The following is a 13,873-nucleotide window of genomic DNA, read 5'->3' as shown; positions in this document are numbered from 1 at the left end:
TCGATCACCGTTGTCACTGACAGGATCAAGTGCCTTTCACATCGGAGCTTCGAGTGATTTGTTGACACAGGTTGGGCACAGAGAGTCACACGCCCTTCAGCCAATACATCCCTTAATTCAATTGATGAGATGCGTGCAATCCGTTTTTGGTTTTTGAGATGTAACTTGTATTTGTTTCCTCTCCCCCCTTCTCCTGCTCCCCTTCTTCCCCCCACCCCGCAGAACGTGCAGGAGCAGGTTCGCCCCGAGAAAAGGTCTTTGAGTGGGAGACAGGGACACGCCGCGCGATAATGGGGACAACCGAGATGGTGTTACAAAAGGTGCATGGTGCACTGCGATTGAAGAATCACCTCGTGAGGGAGTGCTTCGCCGAGTTTCTGGGAGTCTGCATGCTTATCGTGAGTGGCACATCCCTTCGCTCATTGACTGAGATTTCTGTTGCCATCGCTAATTTGTGGTCAGTCCAAACCCTTAGCGAAACCTGCCCACTTTCCTCTCTTTTTATTCACCCCCTAATCAACTCCCCCCCCCGCCAACACCGCCCAGCATCCGCCCCCACCCCAAAGCTATCATGGCAGCTCTCTGTCCCTCTGGGTCAAAAGCTCGTGGGCTTAGGTCCCCACTCCAGAATCCAGTCTGACACTCCCCAGTGCCAGTACTAAGGGAGCACCACACTGTCGGAGGGTCGGTACTGAGGGAACGCCACACTGTCGGAGGGTCAGTACTGAGGGAGCGCTGCACTGTCGGAGGGTCAGTACTGAGGGAGGGCTGCACTGTCGGAGGGTCAGTGCTGAGGGAGTGCCGCACTGTCGGAGGGTCGGTACTGACGGATCGCCGCACTGTCGGAGGGTCAGTGCTGAGGGAGTGCCGCACTGTTGGAGGGTCGGTACTGAGGGAGCGGTGCACTGTCAGAGGGTCAGTACTGAGGGAGCGCCGCACTGTCGGAGGGTCAGTACTGAGGGAGCGCCGCACTGTCGGAGGGTCAGTACTGAGGGAGTGCCGCACTGTCGGAGGGTCGGTACTGAGGGAGCGCCGCACTGTCGGAGGGTCAGTACTGAGGGAGCACCGCACTGTCAGAGGGTCAGTACTGAGGGAGTGCTGCACTGTCGGAGGGTCAGTACTGAGGGAGTGCCGCCCTGTCGGAGGGTCAGTACTGAGGGAGTGCTGCACTGTCGGAGGGTCAATGCTGAGGGAGTGCCGCACAGTCGGAGGGTCAGTACTGAGGGAGTGCCGCACTGTCAGAGGGTCAGTACTGAGAGAGTGCCGCACTGTTGGAGGGTCAGTACTGAGGGAGCGCCGCACTGTTGGAGGGTCAGTGCTGAGGGAGTGCCGCACTGTCAGAGAGTCAGTGCTGAGGGAGTGCCGCACTGTTGGAGGGTCAGTACTGAGGGAGTGCTGCACTGTTGGAGGGTCAGTACTGAGGGAGAGCCGCACTGTCAGAGGGTCAGTACTGAGGGAGTGCCGCACTGTTGGAGGGTCAGTACCGAGGGAGTGCCGCACTGTCGGAGGGTCAGTGCTGAGGGAGTGCCGCACTGTCGGTGGATCAGTACTGAGGGTGTGCCGCACTGTCAGAGGGTCAGTACTGAGGGTGTGCTGTACTCTTGGAGGTCTTTCAGGATGAAATGTTAAGATTCCACAGCTGCTGTTGGAAAGAGAGCTGAGTGGGGGGATGTTGGAGGGGTCAGGTGGGGGGAGAGGGGTTGGTGTTCTGGCTGGGGATGGGGGTGAGATCCCATCAGTGCCCTGGGCCCAACATTCATCCCTCAACGAGCACCATTCAAAACAGGTTATCACGATGCCGTTTGTTGGATCTTGCTGTGCGCAAAGTGGCTGCTGCATTTTCCACATTACATCGGTGAAGACAGTTGGACAAAAGAACTTCTGTGGGTGTCAGACACTTGGTGACATCTGGAAGTTGGGAGGCACCAGAAAGATGCAAGCCTCTTCTTGTTGAATGGTTCCTGTTCACTCAGCACTGTTCCCTTCCCTCCCACTCCATCCCCCAGCTCTTCGGATGTGGTGCCGTGGCACAAATGGTGGTGAGTAAGACAACCCGCGGTGAATTCCTGTCCGTCAACCTGGGCTTCGGACTCGGAGCCACGTTTGGCATCTACATTTCGGGCGGCATCTCTGGTGAGTCTCGGCACCAGGGACAGAAGTTTAACCGTAACATGCAGATTTACAGACTGGGATCCAGTTGAGGTGTTCAGGGGGTTTATATATAGAATAACAGATACCCAGGAATGAGTTACAGACTGGAATCTAATTGAGGGGTTCGGGGTGGTTTATATATAGAATAATAGATACCCAGGAATGAGTTACAGACTGGAATCTAATTGAGGGGTTCGGGGTGGTTTATATATAGAATAATAGAAACCCAGGAATGAGTTACAGACTGGAATCTAATCGAGGGGTTCGGTGGGGGGTTTATAAATAGAATAACAGATACCGGGAAGTGAGTTACAGACTGGAATCCAATCGAGGGGCTCGGGGTGGTTTATATATAGAATAACAGACACCCGGGAGTGAGTTATAGACTGGAATCTAATCGAGGGGCTCGGGGTGGTTTATACATAGAATAACAGATACCCAGGAGTGAGTTACAGACTGGTATCTAATCGAGGGGTTCGGGGAGGTTTATATATAGAATAACAGATACCCGGGAGTGAGTTACAGACTGGAATCTAATTGAGGGGTTCAGGGGTTTTATATATAGAATAACAGATACCCAGGAGTGAGTTACAGACTGGAATCCAATCGAGGGGCTCGGGGTGGTTTATATATAGAATAACAGATACCCGGGAGTGAGTTACAGACGGGAATCTAATTGAGTTGTTCAGGTGGTTTATACATAGAATAACAGATACCTGGGAGTGAGTTACAGACTGGAATTTAATCGAGGGGTTCGGTGGGGTTTATATATAGAATAACAGATTCCCGGGAGTGAGTTACAGACTGGAATCTAATCGAGGGGTTTGGGGTGGTTTATATATAGAATAACAGATACCTGGGAGTGAGTTACAAACTGGAATGTAATCAAGTTGTTCAGGAGGTTTATACATAGAATTACAGACAGCTGGGAGTGAGTTACAGACTGGAATGTAATCAAAAACAAAAACAGAATTACCTGGAAAAACTCAGCAGGTCTGGCAGCATCGGCAGAGAAGAAAAGAGTTGACGTTTCGAGTCCTCATGAACCTTTAACAGAACTGAGTGAATATTAGGAGAGGGGTGAAATATAAGCTGGTTTAAGGTGGGGGTGGGAGAGAAGTGGGGGAGGGGTTGGTGTGGTTGTAGGGACAAGCAAGCAGTGATAGGAGCTGATAATCAAAAGATGTCACAGACAAAAGAACAAAGAGGTGTTGAAGGTGGTGATATTATCTAAACAAATGTGCGAATTAAGAATGGATGGCAGGACTCTAATTGAGTTGTTCAGGTGGTTTATATATAGAATAACAGACACCCGGGAGTGAGTTACAGACTGGAATCTAATTGAGGTGTTCGGGGGGGGTTTATATATAGAATAACAGATACCCGGGAGGGAATTACAGACTGGAATCTAATCGAGGGGTTCGGGGTGGTTTACTTTTGCTGTTGAACAATTAACATTCAACTAAACAGGCCAATGGAGCTTCCCTGTCCCTCATCAAATTAAAATTCTTATCTTTGTTTTCAATTCCGTCCTCAGCCCTATCTCTGTAACCTCCTCCATCCCTACACCCCTCCCTATCTCTGTAACCTCCTCCATCCCTACACCCCTCCCTATCTCTGTAACCTCCTCCATCCCTACACCCCTCCCTATCTCTGTAACCTCCTCCATCCCTACACCCCTCCCTATCTCTGTAACCTCCTCCATCCCTACACCCCTCCCTATCTCTGTAACCTCCTCCATCCCTACACCCCTCCCTATCTCTGTAACCTCCTCCATCCCTACACCCCTCCCTATCTCTGTAACCTCCTCCAGCCCCTACACCCCTCCCTATCTCTGTAACCTCCTCCAGCCTCTACACCCCTCCCTATCTCTGTAACCTCCTCCATCCCTACACCCCTCCCTATCTCTGTAACCTCCTCCAACCTCTACACCCCTCCCTATCTCTGTAATCTCCTCCTGCCCCTACACCCCTCCCTATCTCTGTAACCTCCTCCAGCCCCTACACCCCTCCCTATCTCTGTAACCTCCTCCAGCCTCTACACCCCTCCCTATCTCTGTAACCTCCTCCAACCTCTACACCCCTCCCTATCTCTGTAACCTCCTCCAACCTCTACACCCCTCCCTATCTCTGTAATCACCTCCTCCAGCCCCTACAACCCTCCCTATCTCTGTAACCTCCTCCAGCCCCTACACCCCTCCCTATCTCTGTAACCCCCTCTAGCCCCTACACCCCTCCACCCCTCCCTATCTCTGTAACCTCCTCCAGCCCCTACACCCCTCCCTATCTCTGTAACCTCCTCCAGCCCCTACACCCCTCCCTATCTCTGTAACCCCCTCCAGCCCCTACACCCCTCCCTATCTCTGTAACCTCCTCCAGCCCCTACATCCCTCCCTATCTCTGTAACCTCCTCCAGCCCTTACACCCCTATCTCTGTAACCTCCTCCAGCCCCTACACCCCTCCCTATCTCTGTAACCTCCTCCAGCCCCTACAACCCTCCGAGATCTCTGCGCTCCTCCAATTCCGGCCTCTTGCCCATCCCCCGATTCCCATCGCTCCACCATTGGCGGCCGTGCCTTCAGCTACCTGGGGGGCCCTGAGCTCTGGAATTCCCTCCCTAAACCTCTCCCTCTCTCTGTCTGTCTCTATTTCTCGCTCTCTGTCTGTCTCTCTCCTCCTTTAAGACGCTCCTTAAAACCGACTTCTTTACCCGAGGTTTTGTTCACCTGTCCTTAATATCACCTCGTGTGGCTCGGGTGGGGGGGTGTCAGGTTCTGTCTGATAACGCTGCTGTGAAACACCTTGGGATGTTTTACTGCATTAAAGGCATCATATAAATGCAAGATGTTTGTGTTATTTTTGTGATTCACTTGCAGGTGGCCATCTGAACCCAGCTGTATCCTTCAGCTTGTGTTTACTCGGACGGTTCCCATGGAAGAAGCTCCCATTTTACATGTTCTTCCAAACTCTGGGAGGATTTGTTGGTGCTGCCATCGTCTACGGAGTTCATCACGGTCTGTACTGCTCTTCCCTCCACCCTCCCTCCCACTGCTGTTTCCACATGGTGAGCGCACACCCCCACACTCCCATCACCAATGATCTTCACACTCCCATTCCCAAATATTCACACGTTCACATTCCCAACCGTCCTCCTATTCCCATTCACAAAGATTCTCACACTCCCATTCCCACATAGCCACACATTCTCGTTCGCAAGAATCCTCTTGCTTCCATTCCCAAAGATCCTCACACTCCCATTCCCAAAGGCTCTCACATTCCCATTCTCAAAGATCCTCAGACTACCATTCCCAAAGATTCTCACATTCCCATTCCCAAAGCTCCCACATTCCCATTCTCAAAGTTCCTCACACTCCCAGTCCCAAAGTCTCTCATATTCCCATTCCCAAAGATCCCCACATTCCCATTCCCAAAGGCTCTCACATTCCCATTCCCAAAGATCCTCACACTCCCAGTCCCAAAGTCTCTCATATTCCCATTCCCAAAGATCCCCACATTCCCATTCCCAAAGGCTCTCACATTCCCATTCCCAAAGATCCTCACACTCCCAGTCCCAAAGTCTCTCATATTCCCATTCCCAAAGATCCCCACATTCCCATTCCCAAAGGCTCTCACATTCCCATTCCCAAAGATCCTCACACTCCCAGTCCCAAAGTCTCTCACATTCCCATTCGCAAAGGCTCTCACCTTCCCATTCCCAAAGGCTCCCACATTCCCAAAGGCTCTCGCATTCCCAATCCCAAAGGCTCTCGCATTCCCATTCCCAAAGATCCTCACACTCCCAGTCCCAAAGTCTCTCATATTCCCATTCCCAAAGATCCTCACACTCCCATTCCCAAAGATCCTCACACTCCCATTCCCAAAGGCTCCCACATTCCCAAAGATCCCCACATTCCCAATCCAAAGCCTCTCTCTGTACCATGAACACAAGTTAACTGTTTGTTATTTCTGCCCCAACAGATGGGATACACTCTGTTGACAATGGGACCTTATCTGTCACCGGACCACGAGCCACTGCATTTATCTTTGGCACCTACCCCGCACCGTTCCTCAGCCTTTCGAACGGCTTCATTGACCAGGTAGCCAGCTTCTTCTTGTTAGCTGTTCACAGTATTCCTGAGTGCGGTAGGATTGGACTCGGACAGGTCGCAATTCTAACGCTGGAGAGGTCAACAGCTCCGGACAGTGAACTGGCTGAAGGCTCCAGAGTTGGGTAATTTCACCATTTGGTGCATGGCTGAGCTGTAAGGACCTGGAGAGACCCCTAGATTCACCCTCGAGGTGCATTAAGAACACGAGTGTTATGTTTGGTCTCTACACCCTTGAGGTGGGGAGGTGAATCGGCAATTCCTCATTTTTATCCAGCCTGATAAATCAATCCCAGCCCAGATGGGGAAGTAGGCGACCAGACACTAATACTTTTCCTGATTAATTTACAGAATGCAGCATTACCTACCTACCGACCCCACTGTGGGACAGCGGTCTCTCTTTATAAGTGCTCTGGCTACATAAATAAATATGGTCCTTCACCAATCCATCTTAATATAATTAACATACCATAAACACAGGGTCAGTTGCTGGCCCTGGCAACAGAGTGGCCAAGGGCCCGGCGTGAGCCCTCTCAGGGTCGAATAGCGACCTGATGCTATGGTTGTGAAGGGTAGCCAGTTGGAAGAGCGCAAGAAAGAAAGAATTGCATTTCACTGGCGCCTCTCACAACCTCAGGATGTTCCCAACGTGCTTCATACCCAGATGAAGTACTTTTAAAGTGCGGTCACTGTTGCAATGTGGGAAACGCAGCAGCCAATTCGCGCACAGCAGGATCCCACAAACAGCAATGTGATGATGACCCAAATCATCACTTTTTTTTGGTGATGCTGCTTGAGGGATAAATATTGGACCCAAGACACTGGGAAGAACTCCCCCCTCCCCTCCGGCCACGCCCTGTTGGTCTACTTCAAATAATGGCCATGGGATCTTTAACATCCACCTGAGAGGACAGACCGGTGTCTCACCCGAAAATCGGCGCCTCCGACAGTGTGGCACTCCCTCAGTACTGACCCTCTGATAGTGCGGCACTCCCTCAGTACTGACCCTCTGATAGTGCGGCACTCCCTCAGTACTGACCCTCTGACAGTGCGGCGCTCCCTCAGTACTGACCCTCTGACAGTGCGGCGCTCCCTCAGTACTGACCCTCTGACAGTGTGACGCTCCCTCAGTACTGACCCTCCGACAGTACGGCGCTCCCTCAGTACTGACCCTCCGACAGTGCGGCTCCCTCTCAGCACTGACCCTCCGACAGTGCGGCTCTCCCTCAGCACTGACCCTCCGACAGTGCGGCTCTCCCTCAGCAATGACCCACCGACAGTGCGGCGCTCCCTTAGTACTGACCCTCTGACAGTGCGGCGCTCCCTCAGTCCTGACCCTCTGACAGTGCGGCGCTCCCTCAGTCCTGACCCTCTGACAGTGCGGCGCTCCCTCAGTACTGACCCTCCGACAGTGCGGCGCTCCCTCAGTACTGACCCTCTGACAGTGCGGCGCTCCCTCAGTCCTGACCCTCCGACAGTGCGGTGCTCCCTCAGTACTGACCCTCCGACAGTGCGGCGCTCCCTCAGTACTGGTGCTGGGAGTCCTGTCCTGGATTATGGGCTCGAGTCTCTGGAGTGGGGTGGGGGGCTTGAAGCCTTGACCTTCTTACACCGAGTTGAGAGAAAGAGAGGGAGGCAGTGACCCTCTTACCCTGCACTGAGTGAGATTTCGTGCACAGTGATCGAATGATTCTGTTCTGGGGCGGGGGGCAAGTCGCTGGTGGCTCTTGGAGTGTGAGGGGGTGGAGGTGGGGATGAGATTGTCTGACCTGCTCGGCAATGGAGGCTTGGCGACGAATGCCTCTCTCTCCGTGCGGCCTGGAACGTTGAGTACAGAGCCCGCTCCTTACGTGCCTTTCATTCCTCTGCAGCTGATTGGCACTGGCACCTTGCTCCTGTGCATCTTCGCCGTGGTGGACACCCAGAACTATGGGGCCCCCAAGATCTTGCAGCCCATCTTCATCGGCCTGTCGATCGTGGGCATCGGGATGTCGATGGGATCCAACTCCGGCTATGCCATCAACCCCGCCCGGGATTTCGGGCCCCGCCTGTTGACCCTCGCTGCCGGCTGGGGGACCGAGGTTTTCACGTGAGTGCCAAGGCAACCCCCCCTCCCTCCCCCGCCCACCATGAGGGAAGAAATTCCGCCCTCATCCCAATCCAAAACGGCTGACCCCTCATCCTGAGTCCGTGACCCCCGCCGAGTTTTGGACTCTCCGGCCAGGGGTGCTGGGTGGGGGTGGGGGAAATGGGAGTGAGGGGAGGCGGGGGAATGGGGTACCAGCCTCTCAGCGTTGAACCTGTCAAAGCCTCTCAGGATTTTATATGTTTCGATGTAATCACACCCCACTCCCCCCCTCCCATCTCCAAGGACACCGTCTCCTCCATCTCTCCTCATCGACAAACCTCCTCGTTCCAGGCATCGACCCCAGTGAAGCTTTGATGAAGTTTCTGAGCCACAAGGACCAGATTCACTCTCTAGGTGCATTAAGAACAGGCGTGTCAGGACTGGTCTCCGTGCCCTTGGGGTGGGGAGGTGAATCAACAATTCCTCGTTTTTACCCAGCTTGTTGAACCAATCCCAGGCTAGTTGGTGAAGTAATGAAACCAGGCATTAATATTTTCTCAGATCATAGGTTTATTTACAGAATGCAGCATTACCCATGAACTAACCCCAACAGTCTCTCTTTATATGTGCTCTATGCACTTAAATAAATATGGTCCTCTAAGACTAGCTTCCTTAGATAAGGAGACCAAAACTGTGCGCCACACAATGTTGTCCCACCACAGCCCTATACCATTGTGGTAAGACTTCTTTACTCTTATATTCCAATCCATTTGTAACTAAAGCCAGCAAACCATTTGATTTCTGCACCAGCATGTTAAGTTTCTGTGACTTGTGGACAAGGTCTCCTCTGATCACCAACATTTACTGGTCTCTCACCTTGTTAAAAAACAAAACTATTCTGCTTTGAAACGAAGTTAGCTGTTCTCTGCTGCATTCTCCACGCCCATGCCTCTACCAGTCAATGTCCACTTGCCAGCCAATCAGCGCTCTCTTCTCACGCAATATAAATTGTTGCTCCCCTTTGAGACTTGGTGTTCTTGCGTATCTGTCCAGTTGAGTGCAAGACAAAAAGCTTCAACAGCATGCTTCCTTTCTCTGCAATGTTCAATACCCTGATTTTCTATTCTTTCTGCCAAAGTAGGTAACCTCACACTTCACCACACTACAGTCTATCTGCCATGTTCTTGCCCACTCACCTAACTAGTCTATATCTCCCTGCAGCCTCTCTGTGTTCTCCTCACAGCTTACTTTCCCACCTAACTTACCACTGGCAAACAGACACGTTACGCCCAGACCCCGCATCTAAATCATGAATCTAGGTTGGCCAAGGCCCAACCACCGACTCTTAGAGTAGGCCAAGGCCCAAGCATCAACCCTTAGGGTAGGCCGGGGCCCAACCACCGGCCCTTAGGGTAGGCCGGGGCCCAACCACCGGCCCTTAGGGTAGGCCGGGGCCCAACCACCGGCCCTTAGGGTAGGCCGGGGCCCAACCACCGGCCCTTAGGGTAGGCCGGGGCCCAACCACCGGCCCTTAGGGTAGGCTGGGGCCCAACCACCGGCCCTTAGGGTAGGCCGAGGCCCAATCACTGACCCTTAGGGTAGGCTGAGGCCCAACCACTGATCCTTAGAGGCTTTGGCTGGGATTTGAAGGTCCTCCTGCACCACCCGCCCCACCCCCACCCCTCCCTTCCAGGGCGGAGCTGCTGAGACAAAAGAGCTGCTGGCCATTTGATTGGGCGTACAACCCAATGGGAGCCAATTATCAGCCTAATGGCAGGATGACAAGCAGCGGGGGCGTGGGGGATGGTTGGGGGGGGGGGGTGGGGGAGCAGCGGGTGTAAAACTGGGCACCATGGCAGTGTTGCCTGCCCCAGCAATCGGTAACCAGAGGGGGACACAGATCAAAGAGAATCGGGGAAAGAACCAGAGGGGGAGATGAGGAGAGTTTGTTTTTATTTACACAGCGAGTGGTTGTGATCTGGAAGGCGCTGCCTGAAAGGGCGGTGGAAGCAGATTCAATAGAAACTTCCAGAAGATTCAATGGTGGCTTTCACGGCCAGAGCGCCTGACTTTCAGCTCCGAGGGCCTGGCTGACCAGGAGCCAGGGGGTACCTGTTGCCCACCCCCTCCACCACCGACTCCCCCCACCCCCCCCCCCTCCACCCAAAACCCCCCCAGCGCAAAGGGAAGGTGGTGCTATTCAACTCTGGCATGCGGCCCACCACCTGGAAGGTCCTCCGAAAACCAAAGAGGGCGAAGGAGGCAAGAGGGGCTGGGGAGGAGAGGCAGGGACTAAAATCCCCCCCTCTCCTCATCCCTGGGGCCGGGTTCTGGAAGTTTCTTCCACCACCCACCACCCCCCCCCCCACCACCCAGCGTGGGCAATGAGTTCCAGATCGTGACCACTTCTCCTGGAAGGGGGGAATGAGGGAAGTAAAGTTGCGGGGTGATGGGGATAGAGCCGGGGGGGTGGGACTGACCGGGAGAACCAGCATGAACTGGATGGAGGGAAGAGGAGGGTGTGAAGCGGGGGTTAGGGGGACGGGGTGTGAAGTGGAGGTTAGGGGGAGTGGGTGTGAAGCGGGGGGGAGGGGGGGGTGGTGAAACGGGGGGGAGGAGGGGGTGTGAAGCGGGAGAGCGGGGGAGGAAGAGTGGAGGAGGAGGGGGTGAGGGACAGCGGGGGAGAGGGAGAGCGGGGAGGAGGAGGGGGTGAGGGAGAGCGGGGGAGGAGGGGGTGAGGGAGAGCGGGGGTGGGGGAGGGTGAGGGCAAGCGTGGGGAGGGGGTGAGGGAGAGCGGGGGGAGGGGGTGAGGGAGAGGGGGCAGTAATGGGGTTTCTGACCTTCTCCCCTCCCCCCGGCAGGACTGGCGGAGGCTGGTGGTGGGTTCCCATCGTGGCGCCGATGGTGGGAGCGGTCCTGGGCGCCCTGGTCTACGAGCTGCTGGTCGAGCTCCACCACCTCCACACGGAGTTTGAGGATGAGGAGGATGACCGGGTGGAACAGAAACTGAAGGAGATGGGCAGCTCACCCACCAGCTGCCACGAAGGCCCAGCTTGCCGGCGCGACAAACCCGGAACCGAGGACCAGTTCGTCATGTCGATGTGAGGGGCTACCCCACCCCCCCGGGCTCCGCTGGGCCCACTGGGATTTCCATCAGACCCTCCAGTTGCCGAAACAGCTGAACCAGTCTGCGGGCAGGAAGCTCGATGGCCCAGCCTGGCTGTGCGCAACCAGCTGATTCAGCCTGTTCTCCCCACCCACCCCCGCACACCCCGGGCATACATCGCGTCCGGCCCACGGAGTCCATGTTCCGGCCTCCAGGTACAAATCCCTCCACAGCACTTCACCCCCACCTCCCTATCTCTGTAACCTCCTCCAGCCCCTACACCCCTCCCTATCTTTGTAACCTCCTCCAGCCCCTACACCCCTCCCTATCTTTGTAACCTCCTCCAGTCTCTACACCCCTCCCTTTCTCTGTAACCTCCTCCAGCCCCTACAACCCTCCCTATCTCTGTAACCTCTTCCAGCCCCTACACCCCTCCCTATCCCTGTAACCTCCTCCAGCCCCTACAACCCTCCCTATCCCTGTAACCTCCTCCAGCCCCTACACCCCTCCCTATCTCTGTAACCTCCTCCAGCCCCTACACCCCTCCCTATCTCTGTAACCTCCTCCAGCCCCTACACCCCTCCCTATCTCTGTAACCTCCTCCAGCCCCTACACCCCTCCCTATCTCTACAACCTCCTCCAGCCCCTACTACCCTGAATCCGAGGCTTGGCGCATGGCTGACTGCCATGCTCCTCCAAACCCTCCGAGGGAACTTGGCACACAGTTGGGGGGGTTGCGTTGGTGGAGCGCAGGACAGACAGGAGTACATCGACACCTCCCATCGACACTCCCCTGGATGCTGGTGGTCCCTTGACAGTCCATTCACTCCACAAACCACAACCCTTTCGCCCAAACAGAAGATGCTTGAGTATGGAGTGACTGAGTGTTGTATGATAGAATTAGAGCTTCTGAATTAGCGACTGACACCAGCTGATTCTCTGCTGGCAGACAATTGTTTAGAGGGTTCTCTAGGTGGATGCTATCAATTTTGAGGCTTCTGCGCTTGTATTATATGCATTTATTAACTCTCCTGTTACCAACTGTGTACTTTAATTCAAGAATAAAAATGGGAGTATTTAATGGAGAATTGTCTCACGTTGAATTTGTGCCTAGAGATGAGAACTACTTAATTCACATCACTGTGTGACAGCTTGTCTTTAATTCATTCATGCCCGGAAGGAAAAACCAGTTCGGACTAGTACTCTTATTTCCCAGTTTTACTGGTGTCCCATTTTAAACTCTACAAGACCAGTTCCCTTAGTTACAAGTTTTTACCCTCTGGGTGAAATGTGGGCATCACTGGCTAGGGCAGAATTTATTGCCCCATCTCCCTTGTTCAGGGGGCAGTTAAGCGTCAGCCCTATTGCTGAGGGTCGGGAGTCACTTGTAAGACACAGAAGGACAGTAGCTTTCCGCCCCTAAAGGGACACGAGTGAATCAGATGGGTTGTACAATTGACCATGGTTTCATGGTCATCATGAGGCTTTTAATTTTTATTGAATTTAAACTCCACCATCTGTCACGGTGGGATTTGAACCTAGCTCACCAGAGCATTACCCTGGGTCTCTGGAATACTAGCCCAGTGATAACACCACTGCGCCACCACCTCTCCTGTTATATCGTTTATATTCTGTCACAGGATGTGGGCGTCGCTGGCAAATCCAGCATTTATTGCCCATCCCTAATTGCCCCCTTGAGAAGGTGGGGGTGAGTTGCCTTGAGCCGTTGCAGTCCCTGTAGTGTAGGTACACCCACCGTGCTGTTAGGGAGGGAGTTCCAGGATTTTGACCCAGCGACAGTGAAGGAACGGCCGATATATTTCCAAGTCAGGGTGGTGAGTGGCTCGGAGGGGAACTTAGAGCTAGTGATGTTTCCATCTATCTGCTGCCCTTGTCCTTCTAGAGGGTGAAGGTTGTGCATTTGGAAGGTGCTGTTGAAGGAGCCTTGGTTAGTTGCTGCAGTGCATCTTGTAGATGGTCCACACACTGCTGCTACTGTGCGTCGGTGGTGGAGGGAGTGAATGTTTGTGGATGGGGTGCCGATCAAGCGGGGCTGCTTTGTCCTGGATGGTGTTGAGCTTCTTGAGTGTTGTGGGAGCTGCACTCACCCAGGCAAGTGGGGAGTATTCCATCTCACTCCTGACTTGTGCCTTGTAGATGGTGGACAGGCTTTGGGGAGTCAGGAGGTGAGTTACTCACCGCTGGATTCCCAGCCTCTAACCTGATCTTGTAGCCACAGTATTTATATGGCTGGTCCTGTTCAGTTTCTGGTCAACAGTAACCCCCATTATGTTGACAGTGGGGGATTCAGCAATGGTAATGCCATTGAGCGTCAAGGGGCGATGGTTGGATTCTCACTTGTTGGAGATGGTCATTGCCTGGCACTTGGGTGGTGCCAATGTTCCTTGCATGTCTGCGCCAAAGGTTAGCCCAAGAACCAAC

General features: G+C 53.9%; 1 protein-coding gene across 1 annotated transcript in view; it reads left to right on the top strand.

Moving 5' to 3' along the window:
- The first annotated feature begins 290 nt into the window (after positions 1-290).
- Positions 291-13,873, top strand: part of LOC121274329 — a 33,198-nt gene continuing 19,615 nt past the window's right edge. Inside the window, exons 1-6 of the mRNA XM_041181571.1 lie at positions 291-398; positions 2,007-2,133; positions 5,028-5,165; positions 6,130-6,248; positions 8,129-8,346; positions 11,187-11,426. Coding sequence (XP_041037505.1) covers positions 291-398; positions 2,007-2,133; positions 5,028-5,165; positions 6,130-6,248; positions 8,129-8,346; positions 11,187-11,426 — 950 coding nt within the window. The remainder of the gene's footprint in view (positions 399-2,006; positions 2,134-5,027; positions 5,166-6,129; positions 6,249-8,128; positions 8,347-11,186; positions 11,427-13,873) is intronic.

Source organism: Carcharodon carcharias (assembly GCF_017639515.1).
Source record: "Carcharodon carcharias isolate sCarCar2 chromosome 36 unlocalized genomic scaffold, sCarCar2.pri SUPER_36_unloc_1, whole genome shotgun sequence".
Taxonomy (NCBI): domain Eukaryota; kingdom Metazoa; phylum Chordata; class Chondrichthyes; order Lamniformes; family Lamnidae; genus Carcharodon; species Carcharodon carcharias.
This window is presented reverse-complemented; position numbering and strand designations above follow the sequence as displayed.